This window comes from Trichechus manatus, unplaced genomic scaffold (assembly GCF_000243295.1).
Source record: "Trichechus manatus latirostris isolate Lorelei unplaced genomic scaffold, TriManLat1.0 scaffold00005, whole genome shotgun sequence".
Classification (NCBI taxonomy): domain Eukaryota; kingdom Metazoa; phylum Chordata; class Mammalia; order Sirenia; family Trichechidae; genus Trichechus; species Trichechus manatus.
The window spans coordinates 34,599,148-34,626,742 of record NW_004443941.1 but is presented as its reverse complement, the minus strand read 5'-3'; the positions used below and the strand labels follow the sequence as shown (position 1 = coordinate 34,626,742).

General features: G+C 37.5%; 1 protein-coding gene across 2 annotated transcripts in view; it reads left to right on the top strand.

Annotated features, from left to right (window-relative positions):
• The window catches only part of YIPF4 (Yip1 domain family member 4), a 30,963-nt gene extending 3,813 nt beyond the window's left edge, over positions 1-27,150 (top strand). Inside the window, exons 2-6 of one of the 2 annotated variants that reach the window (XM_023736241.1) lie at positions 17,021-17,174; positions 18,488-18,578; positions 21,238-21,315; positions 24,510-24,623; positions 26,861-27,150. In XM_023736241.1, coding sequence (XP_023592009.1) covers positions 17,021-17,174; positions 18,488-18,578; positions 21,238-21,315; positions 24,510-24,623; positions 26,861-26,998 — 575 coding nt within the window. In that variant the 3' untranslated portion in view covers positions 26,999-27,150. Of the gene's footprint in view, positions 1-17,020; positions 17,175-18,487; positions 18,660-21,237; positions 21,316-24,509; positions 24,624-26,860 lie in introns of both variants that reach the window. The other variant, XM_004369573.2, reaches the window with a different exon arrangement.
• The last annotated feature ends 445 nt before the right edge of the window (positions 27,151-27,595 follow it).

The following is a 27,595-nucleotide window of genomic DNA, read 5'->3' as shown; positions in this document are numbered from 1 at the left end:
TAAGGCAGTTCTTTGTCTTGACTTTGTATCAGACAAGTAAGTAATTCTGTGCCTGGTATATGTTCACAGACCAGCAGCATTGGCATTACCTGGGTACTTAGTAATGCAGAATATGCCGTAATCATAATCTACATCTTAACAAGATCCTCTGGTGATTCATATACACATCATAGCTTGAAAATCATTGGTTTAGAATGTTATGAAGGATCAGAAGAGGAGGGAATTATTTCTAGCTGGAAGATCAGCAAAAATAACGGATGTCATATTTTGCCGAACTTTGAGGGATAATGATTTGACTATTGTAGGATGGGGGAAATACCTACCATGTGTAAGAGACTGCATATGAGGAAGTCCCTGCCACTAAGAAATTCACAGTCTGAGAAGAAAGAGAAAATTTCAGTGTACATAAGAAAGTGATATAAAACGCATGGTACAAAGGAGGGAGTGGTTATCTCTGCAGAAAGGATCACTGAAGTTTTCAGAAACTAATGAGGTACATTTTGAAGGATGAGTGAGAGTTCTTCAGACTAAAGAGGAAGAGTATTCACATAAGAACTATACGGTGATTGGTGGAGTAGCGCCAGTCTCTATATCTTACACTTCTCAGTCTTCATGAACCTAAAACATTTCTGATTTAGATCATTATCTCCTTGGAGTTAGAAGCTGTTTTACTGCCTAGCACAGACCATGGCACGTAACAAGAAGTTAATAAATTTTGTTGAATGAATGAATTACTATGTGATTCTCAGTTTTCATTAAGATAAAGATGCTGTGCTGCTGGAACTGAAGCCAAGCACTAATTCAACAACTAGTAGGAAAGGGCATGAAAAAAGACAACTAAGCAAGTAAGATGATTTAGCTTACGTAAAGATTTACAGCCTTGGAAACCCTATGGGGCAGTTCTACTCTGTCCTACAGGATCGCTATGAATTGCAATCTACTCAATGGAAATGGGTAGTGGTGGTGATGTGTACTTGAAACATTCATCTTTCCTCCAAGTCTTCAAGGGAAGGTTTCTTTCTTCCTTTCCTAGGATAACCTTCTACTAGTGCTTTTATTGCCCATATCCTCCTGCGTCTCTTAGGGCCTTTCTTCCTCTGTTTTTCTCTCTAGCATCTTTTATCTCTCTTCTGTTTCTCCCATCTCTACCATTACACACAACTCCCTCCTAATTGACAAAATCCTTAATTGTACGACTTCCTTTTTTCCTTATTTTCACAGCTAAACCGTCCCTGTTATTTCCTGTTTCCTCAGCATCCAGCAATCTGTACCACTCTTCAGGAACTGCACTTGCTTCCTAACATCTATGGCAGCATTTTCAGCAACGTTTCCCAGAGGGAAAGTTCTTACCATTTCTCATGTGTACTCCTTACTATAGCCTCCTGACCAGCTTCTTTGCTCCAGTCTCTCCCGTCTTAAATCAGTCCTCCATAGTACAGTTAAGATTATGATTCGAGAATATAACTTTCACCTTTTCCAATAGCTTTATTAAAAACCTTTAATGCCACTTCTTAATTTAAGCTGTACAGAACTCTTAGCCCTTCCATTTATTGATTCAGTCAATACACATTTACACTGTTGTAAGTACTAGGGATATAATAGTCCAAACAAAACAGCAAAAATACATAGTCCTTGCCTTCGTAGAGCTTATAGATATTAGTCAGATAATCACACAGATAATTATAAATAGTGATAAGTAAAGGAAAAGTCCAGGGACCTATGAAATGAACATGATGTAGTCTGGAAAACTAAAGAAAAATACCTTAAGTATATCTGAGAACTGAAGAATGGGTGACGTTCAATTATCTGAGGAAATAGCCAGTACAAAGGCCCCTGAGGCAGAACGGATCCCTCTGCATAAAGATTATAATATCTACAGCTCGCAGTACATTAGTGTGATCAGTAAGTTGTAAATGTAATAATCCAATAATTGTCTGTATTCTTTTGAGTAAACAATAATTTCCTGTTAATTTGTTTACTGTGGACAAACTTTAGCCTACTCCCTGCCTAGAAAGGATATCACTTCTAATACAAGTTAGTAATGTAAACAGAGGAATCTTTAGTTTTTCCTTTTCTAAAATTTTCTAGTTGATTTTTTTTTTAATCCTTATAGATCTTATCACAAATATCACATATAATATGCTACTGAAGTATGATATATGGTATATAACAAGAATAGCTTTTTTCCCCTATTTGGAAACAAAATATGACTTTTTAGCCAACCTTTCTTAGGGGGAGAAAAAAGATAGTTAAGCAAGGCTTACCTCTGTTTAAATTGATCAATTTATTCCTTTTCATATATATTTAAACTCATAAGACATTACATGAATCTACAGATCTGAGAAAATCACATAGAACTACACACACACAAATGAGTTCATGTAAAACTGGTGAAATCTGAATAAGGTCTGTGGATTGTACCTGTGTCAGCATCTTGGTTTTGATAGTTGTATTTAAGATGTTACCACTGGCAGAGACTGAGTAAAGGGTACACTAGATCTCTCTGTACTATATTTGCCACTTAATGTCAATCTATAAATATTTCAAAATAATTTTTTTTAAGACTTAGAGAGCAAACAAAAGAAATTTCTGTGAAATAACTGGTATATGTCATAATGGAATTTAGTTTTTCTAAAGAGACTCAGGAGATTTAATTTAAATATAGGTTGTAAATTGATTCTAATTAATATTATTTATGAACATGAAAATTTATTGACAGTGTTTAATAGTAAAGCTACTAAAACCATAAGCCAAAACAATATGAATAAAATTATAACCTAAGACATAATTTTATATAAGGCTTCATAATGATATTTTCTTACTGAGTGACATAATCAAGCTCTAAGATAAACCTAGCAATTGCAAAATTATACACATGCATTTGTTTTTTTATCTCTTTTATAGTCCTAAGGTTGCTATGAGTCAGAGTTGACTCCATGGCAATGGGTTTGGTTTGGTTTTATATGCATTAAAATGTTAAATTCTTGTAACTAAAATGAAACAATGAAATTCACCTCTTCAGTGTGAACCGTGCTTGGTTTTTTGCAGCACAAATACTCAGTGCTGGGTTAGACTTAAGATAAGCACACATGGATTTCATTTTCAACTCAAGTGAGGTGATTTTTGTCCTGTTCTTCCTTGTTAAATTGAAAGAAGGCTTGCTTACATATGTAAGAAGTTGAAAAGTACCACAAAATATTTACTGTTCATTGCAGGATTCTCTTTCACAGAAATCTAGAACTTGTCTAGGAACAGATCAGTGACTCTCATCCTGAGTGTACTTTCAGACTGTACTGACAAAATTCTTTTCTCTTCTTTTAAAGTGAAGTTCTCAGACTGAGCAAAAGATTCAGAGAAAGTCTGTCACCTAATCATACACTTGTCTTGAAAGGGAGGGAAAAATGCTGTTAAAGTTTTATTCTGTAGTTCTTCCAGGGGGCTTTTAATAATGCTTGAAACTTATTAATATTTTTCCTTACTGAGCCCAAACAGCAGTGGAAACATTTTTAAGATTTTTTTTTTTTTTTTTTTTTGCTATATGCCTTTTTTCCCAACGATTCTATTTCTTTTTTAAATCCACTTACATTTATTATGCTCTTTACATTGTTTTACTTAGAAAATGGCAATATATTATACATAGTACGGTAAGAAGGGATTAACTATTCTGGACACCTGTCCTAGAGTTGGCAACCAAGCTTGCTTAACTCTGGTTTATCTTGCATCAGCCATGCTCCTGGAGTGATTTGGATGCTTTCTCCTTGTTCTCTGACATTATTCTTTACTTGTTAACTTGCTATCATGCTAGGCTATTGTGATGATTCAGGTTGTATGTCAACTTAACTGGGCCATGATTCTCAGTGGTTTGTCAGTTATGTAATGATGTAGTCATCTTCCATGATGTGACCAGCAAATCAGTTCTAGGGGGAGTTTCCTTGGGGGGTGGCCTGCATCCAATATAGATATGGACGTTACGGCAAAGCTTGCTTGATTGCTCTGGATCGTACATCCAGCTCATCGTCATCTGACCGCTGATTCTTGTGGGTTGAGCCAGTGGCCTGCCGCATTGCGTGCTGATCTTGGGATTTGTCAGCCTCTGCACCCTGTGAGCCAGCAACCTGCCATCTTACCTTCCAGTCTTGGGTTTCTCAGCCTCAGCAGACTGTGAGCCAGCAGCCTGCCATCTGACCTGCCAGTCTTGGAATTGTCAGCCCCAGCAGCTACGTGAGTCAGGAGAAGCCTCCAGCTTAACACCTGACCTACAGACTTGGAACTTGACAATCTCTACAACCGCACAAGCTGTTTCCTTGATATAAATCTCTATATATTTTGGAAACCCTGGTGGCGTAGTGGTTAAGAGCTACAGCTGCTAACCAAAAGGTTGGCAGTTCGAATCCACCAGGAACTCCTTGGAAACCCTATGGGGCAGTTCTGCTCTGTGCTATAGGGTCACTATGAGTTGAAATCAACTCAACGGCAACAAGTTTGGTTTATATATACACACATATATATATATGTATATATATTATATGCTTTACTCGTTTTGCTTCTCTGGAGAGCCCAACCTGAGACATTTGGTACCAAGAGTGGTTCTAGAGAAACAAAATTGTGAAGATGAGTTTTCTAAATTGGTTTTTAAGTCTGTTAGTCTTAAAGATGTTGATGACTCTGCCTTCACTAGTAAAGAGGGCACTGCTAATCCATGGCATGAGGTGGCAATATTAATATGTAAAATATCACCAACAGTAGATCAAGTATAGGTGAGAAGCGAGGCTCTGAGTGATCACGTTTGATACTTTTCTACAATTCTGTCAGAATGAGAAGTACAGGAAAGCTAGTTGGCTGGCCCTACTGTTGCTAGACAGAGTGGTGAAAAAAAGAGATGAACTCAGGGCTTCAGAGTCACAGCTCAGGAGCTGCATAAAACACCTCAAAATTGCCACTTGTGCCCTGAAAGAAAGCTGTATTTTTAGTAGTAATGAGCTGATGTTGCCAAAAGACAAACCTAGAGTTTTATCGTAAGAGTGGTTGAATTACAATGACAGTTAAATTCCCAGCCTCGAATGATGGCTGAAGTTAAAGTCAGGGCATTAATTGGAAAGAAAAGGGATCCTGAAACTTGAGATGGGGACATACGAGCAGATAATCAGGATGCTGGGGACACTGAGCCCCTAAATTCTGTTGGATCACTCCTGCCAACAGAACCAGCCCTCTTACTCCCATCTGAAGACATGACTCCATCTTTGTCAGCTAAGCCACCCTCCCCAGTAAAACTATTATCCCTTTCACTCCCGTCTGATAAGATTAACTCCACTCTACTTAAAGAATGTTTGAGATATTGCCTGGGGCATTGCCTGGGTAATCGCCTGAGGTACATTCCTAAAAACATTGTCTAATATTCCCAGGACCCACCCCAACCACCTGTTTTTGCTTTTAGATCTATAACTAGCATAAGTCTCAGTGAGCTCTAAAAGGTGAAGTACGAAGTATGTCCCAGGAGGAGGTATGTTAACACTCCAAAAGAGCTACTTGACTTTTCTAATATGTACAAACATAAACCTGGGGAATACGTGTGGGAATGGCTATTAAGGGTGTAGGATAATGTTGCAAGGAACATAAAGTTGGATCAGTCTGAGTTTATTGATATGGGCCCGCTAAGCACAGATTCTTCATTCAGTGTTTCAGCTCGAGAGGTTAGGAAAGAATCTAATAGTTTATTTGGTCGGGTCGCTGAAACATAGATTACGTGGTGGCCGGCACTAAATCAAGTTGAGGTACCAGACCTGCCTTGGTATACTATAGAAGAAGGTATCCAAAGGCCTAGAGAAATTGGCATATTAGAGTGGATTTATCAGGTTAGACCCACAGACCTACACATGAAGTGCACAGAGGGCACACCTTTTACCACAACAGTAAGGAACAAATTTGTGAAGGGAGCCCCAGCATCCTTGAATACTGCTGTGATTGCTATTTTATGTAAGTCAGATTTGACAGTGGGAACTGCCCTAACTGAATTAAGATACCTAACTACGGTGGGGTTGATTGGATCCTGTGGTGGTAGGGGCCAAGCAGCAGCACTGAATCAACAAAGACAAGATGAGTGTGGTTACCATAATGGACAGTGGAGTCAAAACAGTAATCAGAATCATCTGACTCATATGTATTTATGGCATTGGCTACTTAGTCATGGTATCCCTAGGAGTGAATTAGATGGTAGCTCTACTAAATATTTATTTGTATAAATGGAAGAATTCTAGGTCAAGTGAATGTCTAACTTGAATCGCCAGAATAGAGAGTTACAGCCCCTCAATCAGTTCCCAGACTTGAGCCAGACGCACGGCCCCTTGAATGAAGGAGAGGCTGGGTCACCTTGAGGAAGGACTCTGCTACACTGCTAAAAATGTATACTGTTCATCTTTCTCCCAGCTTTCCCCAAAGGGATCTACGGCCTTTTACAAGAGTGACTGTTCATTGGGGAAAAGGAAATAGACTTTTTGGGGATTACTGGATACTAATTCCAAGAGACCCAAAACATCACTGTGGCCCACTGGTCAGAGTAGGGACATATGGAAGTCAGGTTATTAATGGAGTCTTAATTCAGATTCGTCTCACAGTGGGTCCCCAAACCCATCCTATAGGGATTTCCCCCATTCAGAAATGAATAATTGGAATATATATATTCAGCAACTGGCAGAACCCCCACATTGGATCCCTGACAAGTGGAGTAAGGGCTATTAATGGTAGGAAAGGTCAAATGGAAGCCATTAGAACTACTGCTACCTAGGAAAATAATAAACCAAAACAATACTGCATTCCTGGAGGGATTGCAGAGATTTACTGGCACAATCAAGGACCTGAAGGATGCATGGGGTGGTGATTTCCACTATATCCCCATTCAATGCACCTGTTTGGCCTGTGCAAAAAACAGATGATATTGGAGAGAGACAGCGGATTATCAAAAAATTAACCATGTGGTGACTCCAATTGCAGCTGCTGTTCCAGATGTAGTTTCATTGCTTGAGCAAAGTAATACATCTCCTGGTACCTGGTATGCAGCTATTGATCTGGCTAATGCCTTTTTCTCCGTACCTGTTTTGAAGGACCAGCAGAAGCAGTTTGCCTTTAGCTGGCAAGGCCAGCAATACACCTTTAGTTGCCTACCTCAGGGTTACATCAACTTTCCAGCCCTATGTCATAATTTAGTCTACAGGGAATTTGATTGCCTTTCCCTTCCACAAGACGTCTCACTGGTCCATTACATTGATGGTATTATGCTGATTAGTAAGGAAGAAATATCAATGATTCTGGACTTACTGGTAAAACATCTACATGCTAGAAGGTGTGGGAAATTAATCAGACAAAAATTCAGGCGGCTTCCACCTCAGTGAAATTTCTAGGAGTCCAGTGGTATGTGCTTGTTGAGATGCTCCTTGTAAAGTGAAGGATAAGTTGTTACATCTGGCCTCTACTACAACTAAAAAGGAGACACGATGCCCAGTGAGCCTTTTTGGATTTTGGAAGTAACATATTCCTCATTTGGGGGTGCTACTTTGGCCTATTTATCAAATGACTTGAAAAGCTGCTAGTTTTGAGTGGGGCCCAGACCAAGAGAAGGCTCTACAACAGGTTCAGGTTGCTGTGCAAGCTGCTCTTCCACTTGGCTGTATGATCTGGCTGATCCAGTGTTGCTCCAAGTGTCAGCTGTAGATAGACATGCTGTTTGGAGTCTTTGGCCTATTGGTGAATCACAACACAGACCCTTAGGATTTTGGAGTATAGCTCTGCGATCCTCTGCAGATAACTACTCTCCTTTTGAGAAATAGCCTTCGGCTTGTTACTGGGCCTTAGTAGAGACTGAATGCTTAACTAGAGGCCACCAAATCACTATGTGGCCTGAGTTGCCCATCATGATCTGGGTACTGTCTGACCTACAGAGCCATAAAGTTGGATGTACACAACACTCCATCATTCAATGGAAGTGGTATATGCAAGGTCAGGCCCAAGCAGGGCCTGAAGGCACAGGTAAGTTGCATGAGGAAGTGACTCAAATACCCATGGTCTCTACTCCTGTCACATTATCTGTCCCCTACCCAGTCTGCACCTATGACCTCATGGGGAATTCCTTATGATCAGTTGACTGAGAAAGAGAAAACTCATGCCTGGTTTACAGATGGTTCTGCACGATATACAGGCACCACTCGAAAGTAGACAGTGGCAGTACCATAGCCTCTTTCTGGAACCTCCCTAAAGACAGTAGTGAAGGAAAATCCTCCCAATGGGCAGAACTTCAAGCAGTGCACCTGGTTGTTCACTTTGCTTGGAAGGAGAAATGGCCAGATGTGCAATTATATACTGATTTATGGGCTGTGGCCAGTGGTTTGACAGGATGGTCAGGGACTTGGAAGGAACATGATTAGAAAATTGGTGACAAGGAGGCATGGAGGCGTGGAGAAGAGGTATGTGGATAGACCTCTCTGAATGGGCCAAGGAAGTGAAGATATTTGTGTTTCACGTGGGTGTTCACCAAAGGGTGACCTTGGCAGAGGACAACTTTAACAGTCAAGTGCATAGGGTGACGCGTTCTGTGGAAACCAGTCATCCTCTTTCCCCAGCCGCTCCTGTGATTGCCCAGTGGGCTCATGAACAAAGTGGCCGTGGTGACAGGGATGGAGGTTATATATGGGCTCAGCAACATGGACAGATGAATGGATAAACAAACTGTGGTAAATCCACACAATGGAATACTACGCAATGATAAAGAAAACGATGAAGCCGTGAAACATAACATGGAGGAAGCTGGAACTCATTATGCTGAGTGAATTTAGTCAGTCACAGAAGAACAAAAACTATACAAGACCAGTATTATAAAAACTCAAGAAAAGGTTTAAACACAGAAGAAAACATTCTTTGATGGTTAGGAGGGTGGGGGGGAGGGTGAGGATTATTTACTAACTAGATAGTAGATAAGAATTATCTTAGGGGAAGGGAAGGACAGCACACACTAGAGGGAAAGTCAGCACAACTGGACTAAACCAAAGCTAAGAAGTTTCCTGAATACAAACACTTTGAGAGACAGAGTAGCAGGGGTAGGGGTCGCGGGATCATGCTTTCAGGGGACATCTAGGTTAACTGGCATAAGAAAGCTTATTAAGAAAATGTTTTGCATCCTACTTCGGTGAGTGGCGGCTGGGGTCTTAAAAGCTTGCAAGCGGCCATCTAAGATGCATCAACTGGTACGAACCAACTGAAGTAAAGGAGAATGTATACGTGTGTGTGTGTGTGTGTGTGTGTGTGTAGAGAAAAAGAGAGAGATTTACTCGTGGTTGTAAAGGCTGGCAAGTCCCAAGTCTGTGGGTCAGTCGTCAGGCTAGAGGCTTCTTCTGACTCATGTAGCTTCATGGGCTGACGAACCCAGGATCGGCAGGTCAGGTGGCAGGCCACTGGCTCACAGGGTGTGGAGGCCAATGAATCCCAAGACTGGCAGGTAAGATGGCAGGCTGCTGGCTCACAGGCTGTGGAGGCTGACGAATCCTAAAATCGGCAGGCAATACGGCAGGCCGCTGGCTCAAGTCACCAGAATCAGAGGTCAGATGATGACAAACCCGATGCAGGATCCACAGTAAGCAAATGAGCTTTGCCAGAACATCCATATATATATTGGATGCAGGACACACACCCAAGGAAACTCCTGTTACAACTGACTGGCTGATGACATCAGATCACATCATGGAGGATGACTACATCATTACATAACTGCCTAACTACATCATTAGTTAACTGTGAAACCACTGAGAATCATGGCCTAGCCAAGCTGACACAATACCTTAAGCATCACAGTTCACTCCTTGTCAACTTGGCACCGGTACCATCTCCTTAAACCGAACACCATCTCTAAAGAAAATTACAAAGTCCCACTTGTACCTAACAGGACACAACTAGAATGAGTTTGGGAGTGTTCCATCCTTTTCTATGCTCTGACATACCTTTAGTAGAAGTGGTGTTAATGCTTCTCTAAGTTTGGTAGAATTCTCCAGTGAAGCCATCTGGGCCAGGGCTTTTTTTTTTTGTTCTGAGTTTTTTAATAACCTCTTCAGTCTCTTTTGTTATGGGTTTATTTAGTTGTTCTACCTCTATTTGTGTTAGTTTAGATAGGTAGTGAGTTTCTAGAAATTTGTCCATTTTCTCTAGGTTTTCAGATTTGTTAGAGTACCATTTTTCATAGTAATCTGTTATGATTCTTTTAATTTCAGTTGGGTCTGTTGTGATATCACCCATCTCATTTCTTAATGGGTTATTTGCTCCTCTCCTGTTTTTCTTTTGTCAGTTTGGCCAGTGGTTTATCAATTTTCTTGATCTTTTCAAAGAACCAGCTTTTGGACTTGTTAACCCTTTCAATTGTTTTCTATTCTCTATTTCATTTAATTCTGCTCTAATTCTTATTATTTCCTTCCTTCTGGCACCTGTGGGCTTCTTTTGCTGCTCTCTTTCTACTTCTTCCAGTTGTAGGGTTAATGCTTTGATTATGACCCTTTCTTTTTGGATGTGTGTATTTATTGCTATAAACTTCTGAGCACTGCTTTTGCTGTGTCCCAAAGGTTCTGTTGGGATGTGTTTTCATTCTCATTTGATTCTATGAGTTTCTTTATTGCATCCTTAATTTCTTCTATAACCCGGTAGTTCCGGTAGTTTTTCAGCAAGGTGTTGTTCAGTTTCCATGTGTTTGATTTTTTTTCCTTGTTTTTTGTGTTGTTGATTTCTAATTTTATGGTTTTATGGTCATAAAAGACACTTTGTAGTATTTCGTTGCTTTGTATTTCATTAAGGCTTGCTGTATGTCCTAATCTGTGGTTTATTCTGGAGAATGTTCCATGTGTGTTGGAAAAGAAAGTGTACTTGGCTGCTGTTGGGTGAAGTGTTCAGTATATGTGTGTGAGATCAAGTTGGTTGATTGTAGCATTTAGCTCTTCCGAGTCTTTGTTGAGCATCTTTCTGGATGTTATTTCTGTCCTTCACCAAAAGTGGTATGTTGAAGTCTCCTACTATTATTATAGAGCTGTCTGTTTCTCTTTTCAGTGCTGTTAGAGTTTAAGTATTTTGGAGCCCTGTCATTGGGTGCGTAAATATTTATTACAGTTATGTCCTTCTGGTTATGACCTTTTAATCATTATGTAGTGTCCTTCCTTGTCCTTTGTGGTGGGTTTTACTTTAAAGTCTATTTTGTCAGAGATTAATATTGCCACTCCTGCTCTTTTTTGAGTGTTGTTTGCTTGATATATTTTTTCCATTCTTTTGAGTTTTAGCTTGTTTGTGTCTTTAAGGTGTGTCTCTTGTAGTCAGCATATAGACGGATGGTGTTTTTTTATCCAGTCTGCTACCATTTGTCTCTTTATTGATGTATTTAGTCCATTTACATTCAGCACGATTATTGATAGGTATGAGTTTAGTGCTGTCATTTTGATGTCTTTTTTTGTGTGTTGTTCACAGTTTCTTTGTTTCACTTAATTTTCTTTTCTGAGTCATTTTTCTTTATTTTCTTTTTTTCTTTTTATTGTTGATTTTGTGTTTGCTGAGTCTTTATATTTTTCTAGTTTTTTATTTTGATTTGTAGGATTGTTAGCTTCATTTGTGATTACCTTAATATTTACCCCTATTTTTCTAAGTTTATACCAGTCTTTTATTTCTTTATATTGCCTTAACTTCCCCTCCATATGAAGAATCTGTGTCTACATTTTTTAAGTCCCTCTTTTTTGTTTTAATGTACTTTTTTACATATTGATATCTCTGTTTCCCTATTTTCAGTGTTTTAGCTTTGATGTATTTTTGTGACTTCCCTATCTTGAGTCAGTATCTGGTTGCTCTGTCCTGTGTTCTAGTCTTCCTTTGTTATCTGATGTTACTGATTTTCTAACTTGAGGACTCCTTTTAGTATTTCGTGTAATTTTGGTTTGGTTTTTGCAAATTCCCTGAACTTCTGTTTTTCTTGAAATGCCCTAATTTTGCCATCATATTTGAGAGACAGTTTTGCTGGATATGTAATTCTTGGCTGGCAGTTGTTTTTCTTCAGGGCTTTATATATGTCATCCCATTGCCTTCTTGCCTGCATGGTTTATGCTGAGTAGTCGGAGCTTATTCTAATTGACTCTTCTTTGTAGATGACTTTTCTTTTATTGCTAGTCACTCTTAAAATTCTCTCTTTATCTTTGGTTTTGGCAAGTTTGATTATAATATGTCTTGTTGACTTTCTTTTGGGATCTACCTTATGTGAGTTTCGATGAGCATCTTGGATAGATATGTTCTCATCTTTCATGATACCAGGAAGTTTTCTGTCAACAAATCTTCAACAGTTTTCTCTGTATTTTCTGTTATCCGCCCCACCCCACCCCCAATTCTGGTACTCCAATTACTCGTAGATTATTTCTCTTGATAGAGTCCCACATAAATCTTAGAGTTTCTTTATTCTTTTTAATTCTTTTATCTGATTTTTCCTCAAATAAGTTGGTGTCAGGTGCTTTATCTTCAGTGTCACAAATTCTGACTTCTACTGCCTCAATTCTACTCCTATGACTTTCTATTGAGTTGTCTAATTCTGAAATTTTATTGTTAATCTTCTGGGTTTCTGATTGCTGTTTAAGGACTCTTGCAGTCTATTAAATTTGTCATTATGCCCTTGAATAACTTTTTTAAGGTCCACTACTACTTTGCCTTTATGTTCTTTGGCTGTTTCTCCATTTTGAAAAAATTCCTTTCTAATTTCTTAAAGAGTTCCATATATTAATCTTTTGTATTCTGTCTCCAGTAATTTCAAGAAATTTTCTTCCTGCAGAGAATTTGTTGATTTTTTCTTTTGGGAGCTTGCTAAAGCCATCATGGACTGCCTCTTTTTGTGATTTGATATTGACTGTTGTCTCCAAGCCATCAATAAGTTATTATAATTTTATTTTTTATTTGTTTAGTGTGCCCTAGCTTCTTGTTTTGTTTTGATATGCCCAAATAGGCTGCTCGTGTGCGCTAGTTTAATTATTGGCATCTTTGAAGCTCTAACATCCTGTCACCAGGTAGTTCTGTAACTAAGTATGTGTACCCAGGAGTCTGTTAAATTTTCCTGTATGGGTTCAGCTCAGTTGTCCAGGCAGTTGGTCACCAAGTGTGTGGTGTAGGTTCTCACCTACAGTCTTAGAGAGGTATGGGTGATTGGTGTAGGCACAGGTGTCTGGCTGCAGTAGGGGGTCACGTGCTGAGCAAGGCCGGGGCTGACAGCCGTCCGAGTGTCTGAAAGGAAATCGTGTCCCTGTTCCCTAGAGTGAGTAGGTAGGTGAGTTTTGTAGCTGGACTTTCAGCACCCTACTCTGTTGGTTGTAAAGACTCGGGGGCACCACTTATTCTTGGAACCCTGTAGCAGGTGGCTAGGTGACGTGGGTGGAGCCACCAGTCCTCAAGCCCCTCGTGCAGACCGGTAAGTTGCCTACTTCAAGGGCAGAGTAGTATCAAGCGCCACAAATCTGCTACTTCAGAGCTGAAACAGTTGAAGTTAGATTTAAGGTGTTTACCCTGTTGTACTGTGGTAGTGAGGGCTTACGCTGTTGAGATGGGTCCACACAAGTCTATACAGGGGTGGAAGGCACTCAAAGTCTGTGGGCCCCTTATGCCTGTGCCTAGGCAAAGGAGCTGTGCCAACCCTGAGTTCCTGGCTTAGGGCAGCCAGTAGCTTAATTTTTTCCCTGTTTGTTAATTTGTTTCCTCTCCAGGGCCAGGAGAATGGGTCAGGGCGCCTTATGGGATCTGCTTCTGGCCTGGTGGACTCAGAGATCTCTGAAGCCAGCTAGACTGGTACAAAGTGGGGAGGGAGGAGGTAAATGGGAGAGAGGTTTTTCCCAAATGGATTTTTTTTTTAAATCCCCACAAAAGGCCACACACATGTACTTATCTTCAGCCACTTGGGTGCTGCATTTTACTGGTTCTGAGTGTCCAAGCAGAATCTCTTCTGCTGGATTTCTCTCGATGTGGAAACTGCTTCCCGAGCGAGTGCGCGGAGCTTATGCCTGCTTCACTGTGCACCCTGAGCCGGTCCGGGCTAAAGGGCTGCGGCTTCCGCTAAGTCAGGTCTGGCAACTCCTCGCCTCTTCCAAACATCTCTGTCTCCCCCCCACCACTCAATCCGATCCCTCAACTTTGTCTTGTTCGGGGCTCCTAGATATTCATATACAATCAAATCACTTGTTGTTCCAGGTGTTTGTTGTAAGAGGGATGTAGGAAGCTGTCTGACTACTCTGCCATCTTGGCCCCATCCTCTAAAGATGCCTTTTTAAAGTTCTAGCAGCCATGCTGTGACAAACTGCTAAACATACACAATTCTTTAGCACAACACTGCTTAGCAGTATAGTTTATATATCCATATTTGGTTTAAATTAAGTGTAATTTATGAAGCAACCCCTCAGGATCTTTCTGGCCACTTTAAGTACAGTCCTTAGTAGAGGCTAGGAAACAGTTGTTAAGGTGCTATCCTGCCTCATAATTCTAAGACCTTTAATGTTACTGCTCTAATGACATCCTGATCTAAGTCTTCCTCTTGTTAAATCAAGAAAAAGCACTCTTTTTATCTGTGAGAAATGGAATTTTAGTTAAGTTTCAACTCTTTCATTTTAACTTAGATTAAGATAAAAAAGCAGAGTAATTTGAGAGGTTATTTAAACACAGTTAAGGAATGTGGCCACAAGGTTGTACGGCTTTTAGCATCTGCAGGGACTGTTTTTAAATGCTAGGTAGGAAAGGACAGTGAAATTCAAAAGTACTTGCGTTTTATGTTTTGCTGAGTAATCCCCCTTATAAAAACTTTTCAGAAGCCTGTAATGTTAAACCTGAAAGGAACTTTGAGTAGGAAGTGGGGGCCCAGAAGCCATAAACGATTTCCTGAATTAATTAGTAGCTAAGGTAAGACTTAGCTTCAGAACGCAAACTTTATTATAATTTATTATACGAGTTGTCAGAACAGACCAGGATGTGAATCATAATTGTGCCATTCATTGAAGTTTAAGCCAAAATTTTAATGGCCTTTAAAATTAGGAGTTAGAGTAATATGCAAATTAAGGTCTTCTTTATGTGGAAAACTTGTTATTTATTTATTTTGAAGGAAACTGACTTTAATATTGGTTGGAGATAAACTCCAAGGAAGGAGGATCTTAAGAGTGTTCTGGCTTGCTGTTGCCAAAATCATTTTTCTGAAGTACTACTCCAATCTTGTGACTTCTATTCAACAGCATTGATGGTTGTTTACTAGTACATATTGTCTAGTCCTACAAGTTTTTTTTCCTTCTTAAATTGCTATTTGACTTCCAGCCAGAATATGTTCATTTGTACTATAGTGATTATCTGTAACCTCTAAAATATTGTGTAGACTCTAAATGAAATTGATTTTTTAATGTGGATAACTGAATCTTTTCACCCCTTGTTAGAGCTGACAAAAAAAAGCCCTTTTTCTATTTTTGTCAAAACTAAAGATGAGTGATGTAGTCACATAAGGAAAAGAGTTGGGTGAAATAGCAGGGAACGAGGCAAATTTGTCAAAAATCAAGCATTAATATGGAACCCTGGTGGCACAGTGGTTAAGCATTCGGCTGCTAACGAAAAGATCGGCAGTTTGAATCCACCAGCCACTCCTTGGAAACCCTATGAGGCAGTTCTACTCTGTCCTGTAGGTTTGCTATGAGTCAGAATTGACTCAACGGCAGCAGGTTTAAACATTAATATAGGAGTCCCTGGGTAGTGCAAATAGTTCAGTGCTCAACTGCTAGCTGAAAGACGGCAGTTCGAACCCACCCGGAGGCACTTTGGAGGACAGGCCTGGTGATCTTCCAAATGGTCACAGCCTTGAAAACCCTATGGAGCAGTTCTGCTCTGCGCAGCTGGGGTCACCATGAGTCAGAGTTGACTCGACAGCAGCTAACAACAACAAGCATTAATATTTATGAAGCACTTAGTGTAAATACTTGATTTAAATGAAAGACTATACAAATAAATACATGAAAAAGTAGAGAAAATTATTTAGAGTTTACCTTTTGTTCTACTCTGTCATATGGAGTCACTGTGAGTCCGAATCCACTTAAAGGTACTGTCTTCATCATCTAGTGCTGCTATAACAGAAGTACCATAAGTGATTGGCTTTAACAAAGAGAAATTTATTTCTTCACAGTAAAATAGGCTGAAAGTCCAAATTCAGGGTGTCAGCTCCAGGGGAAGGCTTTCTTTCTCTGTTGGCCTTCTCATCAGTGTTCCCCTGGACTAGGAGCTTCTCTTCACAGGGACCCCAGGTACAAAGGATGTGCCCTGCTCTCGGCACTGCTTTCTTGGTGGTATGAGATCTCCACCCCCCACCTCCCCACCCCCAGCTTCCCTGTCCTTTTTGTCTCCTGAGAGATAAAAGGTGGTGAAGGCCACACCCCAGGGAAATTCCCTTTATATTGGATCTGGAATGTGACCTGGGTAAGGGTGTTACAATCTCACCCTAATCCTCTTTAACATAAAATTACAATCACAAAATGGAGGACAACCACACAATACTGGGACTTATGGCCTAACCAAGTTGACACATATTTTGGGGGGATAAAATTCAATCCATGACAGGTACCCAACAACAATGCCTTTAAAAAGGATTTGTACAATTACTTTTCCTGAGCACTAATATATATAATAATAAAGGGAATAAAAAGTGCTATCATTTAATACATTTTATATATATCTTCCATTTAAATTTTAAAGGGTTGCTGTTATAATTCTAGATTCTGGTACTAGTCTAGCTAATTAGCTGTGAAATCTTTTGTATGTCTTTTTACCTCTCTCTCTCATTTTCTTGCTTGTAGAATAGAAGATGGTTTTTAGATACCTATCTCTATAAAATTCAAAGATTGTACAAAATAGCCGATGTTCCTAGTTAGAGATCTTTACACGATAATGATCGTGGTTGAATATATGCTCATTTTGAGGAGCACATTTTACCCTTGTTTACAATTTTGTTTTCTTTTCTCCCAAGATCTCAGTGGTTCAATACCATCTCCAGATGTCAGATTAAACCTTGGTGGAGATTTTAGCAAAGAATCTACAGCTACTGCATTTCTGAGACAGAGAGGGTATGGCTGGCTTTTGGAAGTTGAAGATGATGATCCTGAAGATAACAAGCCACTCTTGTGTGTAAAAATTATAATATGTATTTTTTTGTTATTCAGGCTAATCTGTGGGATAATTATGTTCCTTCATGTTATTTAAAGGCAAATATTGAGAACGTTATCTTTTTTGCTCAAAAGATATAGCAATTTTCAATTTTACTAGTAATAAAAAAACTGATACAATAATGAAAAAATTGTTTTAACCTATTGAATGGTAAAAATTAAAAGAATGGTAATTCTGTGTGTCTGTTTCTCACACAGACACAGACACACACACACACACAGACACACACAGACACACAGACAGACACACAGACACACACACACACACACACAAATATACACCAAACATTTAGGACTTACTTGGGACTATCAGCTACTTCAAGTAAACATGCAATCTAAATGAAAAAATGAGTGCTTTGGTGCTAGCTATACAAATTCAGCCTTAAGAGAAATTAAGACTTCAAAAAAGATTACCACTCAAATCGCTCCTATACCCGTAGTTCTAGAGCTGCCACAGGGGTTGAGGTTATAGGGAGAATTGCACTTTCTTCACAGTACTTGAAATGTTTAAAGTGATTATGTATCACCTGGGAAATAAAGAAATTAGGAATTTTGGAAAGAAGAACCTATAGCTTTGTAAAATTAAGACATTACCAAGGTATTCTTTGTAGTAGATTGTTAGTAGTGGTTAGTATAGATTGGTAGATCAGGTGCTAAAACACCCCAAGTTTTATGTTAATATTGGTATACCATATTTTATTCAATCTAAGACACTATGGATTATAAGATACGGTTATTTTACATATCATTAAGAAAGAAAACAAACTTCAGAGGGTTATCTCCTCTGTGAAAGGGACAGCAAGGAAGTTTGCTTATGTACATTTGGCACTGGGTGGAGTGTTAGAAGAAAAAAAATTTTCCCTGAGAGTGTAAATGCCACACTGGTTCTCATATAGATTTGCAGTCTGAATTATCAGTATAGTCCAAAAAAGTCTCAAGCAGAGAATTTTATTTAAAGTTGTTCCAAATTGGTAGTTCCTCCAGGAGACAAGGAAAAGGAAAGGCAAATCTTTGAAGCACTTGGCTTCACTCTAAGCTGACAACAGTGGTAGTAAGACCACAGCTATTATGAGATGAATCTCCCAACTTTAAAGATGGTGAAATGTTGAAAAATGTACACCTTAGAATCAGTGAAATATGGTGCTTTAAATGAAAGTGTTTTTTGACCTAGGGAGACAATACTGTCATATTTACATTTTTCTTAAATTCTTTTGCAACTGCCTCAGTATTCAGGAGTGTACCTTTTGAGAATTTTTATTTTAAAAATATAGGGAGGAATTGGATATCGATCTAAAGGATATTTACTACAAAATCCGATGTGTTTTGATGCCAGTGCCATCGCTCGGTTTTAACAGACAAGTGGTGAGAGACAATCCTGACTTTTGGGGTCCTCTGGCTGTTGTTCTTTTCTTTTCCATGATATCATTATATGGACAGTTTAGGGTAAGTATATTTTGTTTTACACAAATTCTAAATATTTCAAGAGGTTTAAAAATTAATATAGTGAAGTATTAACTGTAATTAATACATTGTTTGAGAAATGCTGTATCTTTACCCAGTATTTCTTGTTCATCCCCAAAACTGTTAATAATTAAGTGGGAATACCTTAAATCAGTGCTTCCCAAACTTTTCCACATCATCATTCACATACAAAATGTTATTATTTGTATGACACACTGGAGTATATGGATGGAACTACTCCCAGCTGACCAGAAGTGACAATCCCTCATTTACTCTGCCTCTTCTGACTTCCCCAAGAGATGCAGAGCTTGAGACACATTACTTATAATCGTGTTGCTACCTTCTATTCATTTTTAATTGTTTTTAAAAATAAACATTTTTAATAAATAATGGCAAGGATTCCATCAGTATTTTTTTTTTTATAGTGCTTCTGATATTTTCACCACTTTGTCCTACTCTCAGGGGCTTTATCTTTTTCATCAAAATACACACAGAAACATCCCTGTCCTTATTTTAAGACTTTAGGGAAGTAAAAAGTAACTCTTTACCACAGAGTGATTTTTGAAATGTGTTGGTTTCCTGTTGCTGTTGTAACAAGTTGCCACAAATTTACTGGCTTAAAACAACATAAATTTGTTCTCTGACAGTTCTGGGGGTCAGAAGTCCAAAATGAGTCTTAAGGGATTAAAATCAAGATGTCGGCAGGGCTGGTTCTTCTGGTGCCTCCAGGGGAGAATCTTTCTTGCCTCTTCCACTTTTAGAGGCTGCCAGCATTCCTTGGCTCCTAGCCACATCACTCCAGTCTCTGCTTCCAGGGTCACATCATCATCTCTTCTACTATAGTCAAGTCTCCCTCTGCCTCCCTGTTATATGGATACTTGTGATTACATTAGGGCCCACCCAGATAATCCAGGATAATCTCCCCATCTCAAGATATTTAACTCAATCACATATGCATAGTCCCTTTTCCTGTATAAGGAAACATTCACAGTTCTTGGGATTAGGATGTAGACATCTTGGGAGGTGGACGTTATTCAGCCTACCACAAGGAACCTTTGGAGGTATGATTTCTGAGAACTGTATTCAATGAAAATTACACTGGTCTTATTAATATTCACCCTAGATCAGTAGTTTATATTAGGTATTCTGAAGTGTTGTAAGGACCACTGAAGGTGAAGGGGGGTTTTGACCTCCTGTCCACCACCAGACCTTCATCTAGAACATTTTTTGTTTTATCTATTTTGTATAATCTTTCATTTGAGCAAAGGATTCTAAGGCTAAAAGCAAGATTATTGCCCTCATAGAATATTGCTCACTTTAAGTTTGATGTTTTCTTATGATTGGATTGAGTTTATGCATTTTTAGCAAGATTACCATAGAAATGATGTTGTATCCTTCTTTGGGTATGATACTGAAATGTCTTACTACTGGTGATATTTATCTTGATCAGTTGATTAGATGATAAAGTAATGTCTACCCAGTTCCTCCATTGTAAAGGTGCTATTTTTCCCTTTATAATTAATATAGAGATACTTCGCAATTATGCAAATATCCTGTTTCTCATCAAACTTTAGCCCACTAATTTTAGCTTCAATTGATGCATATTGGCATGTAGAAATTATTACTATAGTGTTTGCTGAATAGAGATTTTTCTATTTCCCTCATTCCTTTGATATTTATTGTTATTTTTCTCTAAGGAAAAATTATCCTTCTTTCCCGTTACTTAATTATTATTTATTTCAATATGAACTCATAGCTGTTTGTTCTCTGAGTTATAAGCCAGTAGTATCATCATTTATTTTACTGTTCAAATTGTTCCACCTTTCACCCCTTCAGGTTGGCTTCTGTATCCTGTCAGCATGTCCCCATCCTTTTTTGAGTACTTCCTTACTTTCTGACCCTACAGGGTTTTCCAGGCTCATCTTATTTTTCCCTGCTCTGGTCCTGGACTCAGCCATTTTTGTAAGGAGTCTTGCTTCCTTTTATTGGGAATGATATTTAGAAACTAGGATGTGGATAATAAGCATGCTTATGTTGCTACTGAGGTGTCATTGTTTCTAGGCCCTTCCAGCAGACAGACTTTGGAAATACGTGCATGTATCATTACGCTAAGTCTGAGGAGTCAAAGTTGTCTGAAATGTCTTTCCTATTCCATTAATTGGATGAATGTGTAACTAAGTTTTAAAGAACTCCAGAGAAGACTGCTAACTTGTTTCAGTTATTAATTTTCATTGAAGGATGCTATAAACCAGGGGGTTGGAATAAGCGCTTTGTTGTCTTTTTTTGCAGTATTCTTTTATCATAGATCTTGAAATACTGAGGTTTCCTTAGGCAATTAATCATTGACAAATTTTCAATGTGGGTGTAAAATTGTATTAAACATTGTATTCTTGTTAAGGTTTGGGAAGATACCTAGGAACTCACATAACCTTTCCGTGACCTAAAATTGGGCATGTCAAACTATCTTATATGGCAGAGAATTGAGTTCCTGTAAAATTATCAGCTTGTTTGATACAAAGAAATTAATTGCATGAAATATTTTTTGTTGTTTTCCCTTAAGGTGGTCTCATGGATTATCACCATTTGGATATTTGGTTCCCTAACAATTTTCTTACTGGCCAGAGTTCTTGGTGGAGAAGTAAGTAGTTGACTTGGAAAATAGCTTTTGCTTTTTATGGTAGGCTTTATTTTTGGTACTGTAGGTACAGTCAGTAACTACACTCAGTATAATGGTTTCTTGTCCCAGAATTGCTTTTAAGTCGTGCTAGTCCTTTAAGATGATTTATTATTCAACAAGTTAGTATTGTGCTTACTCAGTAAATGTTACAAGGAATGAATAGGAAAGAAAAGATCCCATCCCACTCCTCAAGCATCACAGCTTTTTAAAGAAGCATATAATTGTTACAGCAGTTCTCAAAATTTCCAATCTGAAGTCCCCCCACAGAGTTTTTGTTTATGTAGCTTATGTTTATCTATATTTACCATATTAGAAATTAAAACAAAAATTTTAAATATTCATTAAAAATAACAGTAAACCAACTACCTGTTAGCATAGCCCATTTTTAAGAAAAATAACTATTTTCTAAAACAAAAAAAGTAAGAGTGACATTGTTTTACATTTTTGCAAGTAGCCTTATTGTCTAGCTTAATGGAAGGTAGCTGTATTTTTTATCTGCTTTTTTGTATTTAATCTGTGATGATAGGTGGTTTTGGTAAAGTATATGAAGAAAATAAGACCTCACACAGACATGTTATTGGAAAAGACAGCAGTATTTTAATAGTCTTTTCAGACAATTGATATTTTTAGATACTGTACCAAAACTTGAGAAGTAGTAGTTTCTTCAAGATTTGGAATCTGAAGCCATATCAGTGAACTTTTCATACTCTTTCATTAAAATTCACTTTGAATGGATCTTTTTAGCCATGCAGGACTTGGTAGCATCATATGTTGGTCATTTGGAAAACATTTGTACACTGAGTTATGCAGATCTTCCAAATGTTGACACATTTTATTATACAGTATCAGGAAATCATAATCATTGATATCACTGCTTATATCATCAGAAAAGTCTTTATTGGAAAACTGTCAAGCTTACAGTGATAGATACAAGTTTTCCAAAATTCTGATTTTTGCTTGAAAACTCAAAGATTTTATCATTTGCAGCAAATACTGTCAGTTGTTTTCCCTGAAGCGATGGGCTCACTTCATTCATTTTCAAGAAAAGGCCTACCATGACCCAAATCTGAATAACCATGGTTTGTCTTTCAGTTGTTCTTTCAAGTAAAAATGGCATTCTGTGAAAAAAAGCATCTAACTCAACTCTTCACTTATTCACACAAGTGCTCTTCCTTGGGATAGTCCTTGAACTTCAGTATGCAGCAGAAATGCTTCATGTGTACTTCCCATTTTGTCACACAGAATATTAAAAAGATACATACTCAAAAGTTGAAGTTTAATAAAAATCATTTTTATTGCTTCATCAAGGACATTCTTAAATGTACTGGCTTTTTTCCTTCTTTTTCTGTGTACGTAGTAAAGAACACAATAGCTACTAGTACAGTTTGTGCCACCTGGATTTGTGCCAAGACAACAGCAGTTTTACCCACCGTTGCCTTTTTGCCCAATTAGTGCAAATATCAATCCAATGAAAAAGGCAAACAATGTCTTATTAATATTATTATAAAAAATAATTGTGACGTTAGTGTTCTGGAAGGGTCTCTACGACCCTCAGGAGTCCGTGAGTCACACCTTGAGAGCCATCCAGTATTTTATTAATTAAGACTATGAATTGCTATATACCTAGGGGCACTGGTGGCGCAGTGGTTAAGAGCTACAGCTGCTAACCAGAAGGTCGGCAGTTCAGATCCACCAGCTGCTCCTTGGAAACCCTATGGGGCAGTTCTACTCTGTCCTATAGGGTCTCTGTGAATCAGAATCCACTCAGTAGCAATGGGTTTTATATACCTGGGAATTCTAGTGGTTTATTCTGTGGAGAGAGTAAAACAAAGGGATGCAAGGCAGAGTTATGATGTGAGTACTGGCTCATGTCAGGCAGACTATGAGTATCAAATGCTAAATGCAGAAACTTTGAATCGTTTTTTTGCGCTTGGTGGAAAGGTCTGCCAAGGCTATTACTTAGCTCTTACCCATCTGCTTTCTAGCTTCTAAAATTATGCTGCTGTTCTCCTGTCTCCTGTTCTTTTCCTGGATATGCCCCTTATAAAAAAGGAGTTTTCTTTTTTCTGTTTTATTTTAGTAGAGTTTCAGGAGACAGTGATATTGCATATGTGTGTACAATCCAACATCTTAACCTAGAACTCTCAAATTAGTTTACAATAACATTTACTTACCAAGCTTTTTCACATGGAAATGAAAATAATTTTAATGGAGACCTAAAATTAATTTGTTAACATAGTATTTCTTATATTCTACACATAATCTAATGTAATATTTATTTGAAAATAGATATCACTAAATTTTTTTGGCAGTGTAGGACTGTTGATGCAGGAGTTAATTAAGAAGCCTAGATCTTAATGTGAACTTTATCACCTACCAGTCTTGCTTTCTTGAGCAAACGTTTTGTCTAAGACTTAGTTTTTTCCTAATGGGGATGATAATACCTACTTCATAGGATTGCTACTTCATTTGATCTTCACAGCTGTGAAGCCTTATCACTGAACTTGGCATATAGGAGCTACTAAGAATATTTTCTCTTGTCTCTCCTCACCCCTTCTCCCTTCCTTTCCAGTCTGCATTTGTCACAACTAGCTTCTCTAGACCTTGATTTTTTTCATCTGAACAAGGTGACTGTGGTCCTTTCAAGTAATCCTCCTACAACTTAAGGGAAGTAGTGACAGTGTATACGCTATAGATACACTGAAAGTAATTAGATTTGTAAGTCTAAAGCTCAAGAGAAAGATAAGGACTAGAAATGTAGATTTGGGTATTTTCAGAAAACATATAATCATTGAAGCAGTAGTGGTGCTCCCAGGAACTTGAGAGAGTCAGTAATTCTGAATATGTCAAAATTTTCCTAAATTAATCTGAAAATGTAATACAGTCACAAAATTCCAACAGATATGTTGAGGAATTTAACCAAAATTATGCTCAAATTCATTTAGCAGAAATATATATGCATGTGAGACAATCCAGGAAAATTATTGGAATAGTATATATATTTGTATAATGATTTGAAATGTAAGGATTATGCTACTTTATGACTTTTTCTTTATTCTCTTGTGTATATAAGTAAACAGTATATGATGTTCAATAGTGATTAAAATGAGTATCTTGATTTCTGTGATATTTATTTAAAATTTGAAAATTCACAGGTTGCATATGGCCAAGTTCTTGGAGTTATAGGATATTCATTACTTCCTCTCATTGTAATAGCCCCTGTACTTTTGGTGGTTGGATCATTTGAAGTGGTGTCTGCACTTATAAAAGTAAGTTACGTAGAGTGTATTATAGAAAGAAGTGTGCTATTTTCCAATGTCAAAAGTATACTAGTTCTCTGGCTAAAAATATCATAATATATAACTGTTTATCAAACAGTTGGTAGTGTTTTGGAGCAGTGACCTTCCTTACTGATCTTACTTATTGTATTTCTTTTAGTTTTCCCCTTTAATCTGCTAGAAATTAGTTACATGTCTAGGGAATAAAAAGTACAAAGAGTAAATCAGGCCTTGGGATATTACACTTAGAGAATTTTTAATGTTGAATTTTTCTTCCCCATGTTTATAGCACAATTTCATCTGACTTAGACTTTTGAGGAGGATATTTATTTAAAATTCCACTGTGCATTTATTTAATAACTGTTACTCTTGTTTGAGTAGTAACTTTCTTATATAATAAACATGATTCTAATAAATTGACTTTGCTGTATTGTAGAGATCAGAAATTCTTTATGCTGTGTTATATTTACATTAAGATACATATACATTTACAGATAATATTAAGTATTAATAATAAATAGTAATGTTACTTAAATTTTGGCATTTATTAATTTTGAACAACTTTGGGGAATAAATGACTGCTTTAGCATGTGTGTGTATATTATACAGTGAATATAACTTTTTTCTTTGTGGATAATAGAACTTTTTAAGACCACCACTTTCAGAACTGCGATTATGTAGTCTCCCCACTAAAGTATTTTTTTATGAGTAGCCAGAGCCACTTAATTTTTATGATATTTGATTCTTTTTAAAGTTCATTACTAATTCCAATATAAAAGAAATAACGATTCCTTTTAGAATTGGGTACCTACAGGCTAATACTGACATTATATAAGCACTGGGTATTAAAAACAATGTGGGTTTTTGAATTCAAATCCTGGTTCTGCCACTTGCTGTCTGGCTTTTGGGGAGGTATCTTAACTTTTCTTACCGTCAGTTTGCTCATCTGCAAAGTGAAATCTTAAATACTTTTTTGGGTTTGTTATGAGGATTGTAAAGTATATATAATGCCTAGTATAGTGCCTGGCACAGAGTAGGCACTCAGGTGGTAACTATTGTTATTACAAGTATTGTAAAAGAATATTTTGAGACTATCCTTGCATATTTGAACTCTTCAAACATTTTAGGGGCCATGGGGAAGACCTTACCTTCTGCCTGAAATCTTTAAAAATAAAAGTTGACAGTTTACCCATTATTAGAACTTGTCTTAAAAGTCTTGCAGTACAGCAGCTTGCCACTTGCTGGGATTAATTATCCTACCCTTAGTGAACATAACCGCTTTATCGAATCATTCAGGATCACTTCCTGCTCTGTGTTGTTTTACTTGGGTTAAAACCTGTTTGAATATACACAGTCCCCGGATTGCTAACAAGATCTGTTCCTAACTATGTCCTTAAATCTTTAAGTCGAATTTGTAGGTGAGTCAGAACATGTGCATACGTTTCTTATTTTAAAGGCTCCAAGCCTTTTCAATGATTTAAAAGCTGCACGTGCAGCAAGTGAAGGCAGTTGTGATGAAGAATTTGTTGCGAGTAGGGGTTGGTTCCTTCCTTTCAAAGTGAGGACAAATTTACATCACATTAAAGGGCAAGTATGAGTTGTCTGTAAGTCTGGCATTTGTAATCCAGGGACTGCCTGTACTTCAGAGACTACTCCTAAAATTGCCAAAACCATTGTCCTCTGATCATCGTTTAGTCACACAGTTCAGTGAAAGTTGGAATTTAATATTATTTATGTACTATATGAGTGTATTATTATAAAATGGAAAAATCTGTTTTTTATATCATTAGAAATTTAGGATAAAACTTTTTAAACTTAAGGATTTTTTTGCCAAAATTTTTTTCCCAATCACTTAATCATCTGTGTGTAGTGAGCTATTGTGCGTGTTTCTTGTTTAAATTCAAGGTTTGTTGAGATATATGTTAGAAAACTTTCACCAGTTAACTCTACAAAACCTAATTTTATTTAACATTAAATTTCTTTAGATTTAGAGATATCTGATTACAGAGATTCAAGTGTGATAAGAAAAGGCCCCATTTACAGAAGTCAAGGAGCAGAGTGAGAACAAACATTCTCAACACATTTTTAACATTCTTCATAAGTTTTGCTATTTACCACAATCGGTTGTCAGAGTTGGCTTTCAAGAAATGTTGTAAACAGTGTTTTTACTCTATGATATGCAAAAAGTTATTTGACTTGCTAATATTTTTTTTTTTTTTTTTTTTAAGCTATTTGGGGTGTTTTGGGCTGCCTACAGTGCTGCTTCATTGTTAGTGGGTGAAGAATTCAAGACCAAAAAGCCTCTCCTGATTTATCCAATCTTTTTATTATACATTTATTTTTTGTCCTTATATACTGGAGTGTGATCTGAAAAAGACATACTTGAGTGGAAAAAGATGATGTTACGTTTGCGTGTAGACTGGGAGTCCTTGCTGAGGAAATTGGAGAAAACCTCTTGGTGATAACATTTTACACTTTCCAGATAGATGTACAGACAGGATTAAGGTCTCCTAAAAAATCTGACTAAATTTGAAAAATTCTTCCAGGCTGGAATAGACTTTAGTTAGTCACCAAAAAAAAAAAAAGATTTTTTTTTTTGTATTTAATTAAGCAGTTGCAGATATTTGGTTTGTTTGTTTGTTTTCCACAATTCTAAAGTCTGTTTGATTCTTCATATTCCAGTGAATAAAATATAAAAGCATTGTGTTTTTAAGATTGTGTTGAATTTCAACTAAAAACTTGTGCCAAAAGTACCTGGACTGGTAATTTATGTTTCACTTGAAGGGTAAATATGACAAGATCTTAATAATCTAGAAGTGCAATTTTTTTTCTTTAAAGAGTTTTCTCCTGCACCGTAGATCCTGTAGATATATATTTATATTTATACGTATATATTTATGAAATAATTCTTATTATTCACAAAATATATTTCTGAATAACCTGAAAATTAAGATATTTTAAAC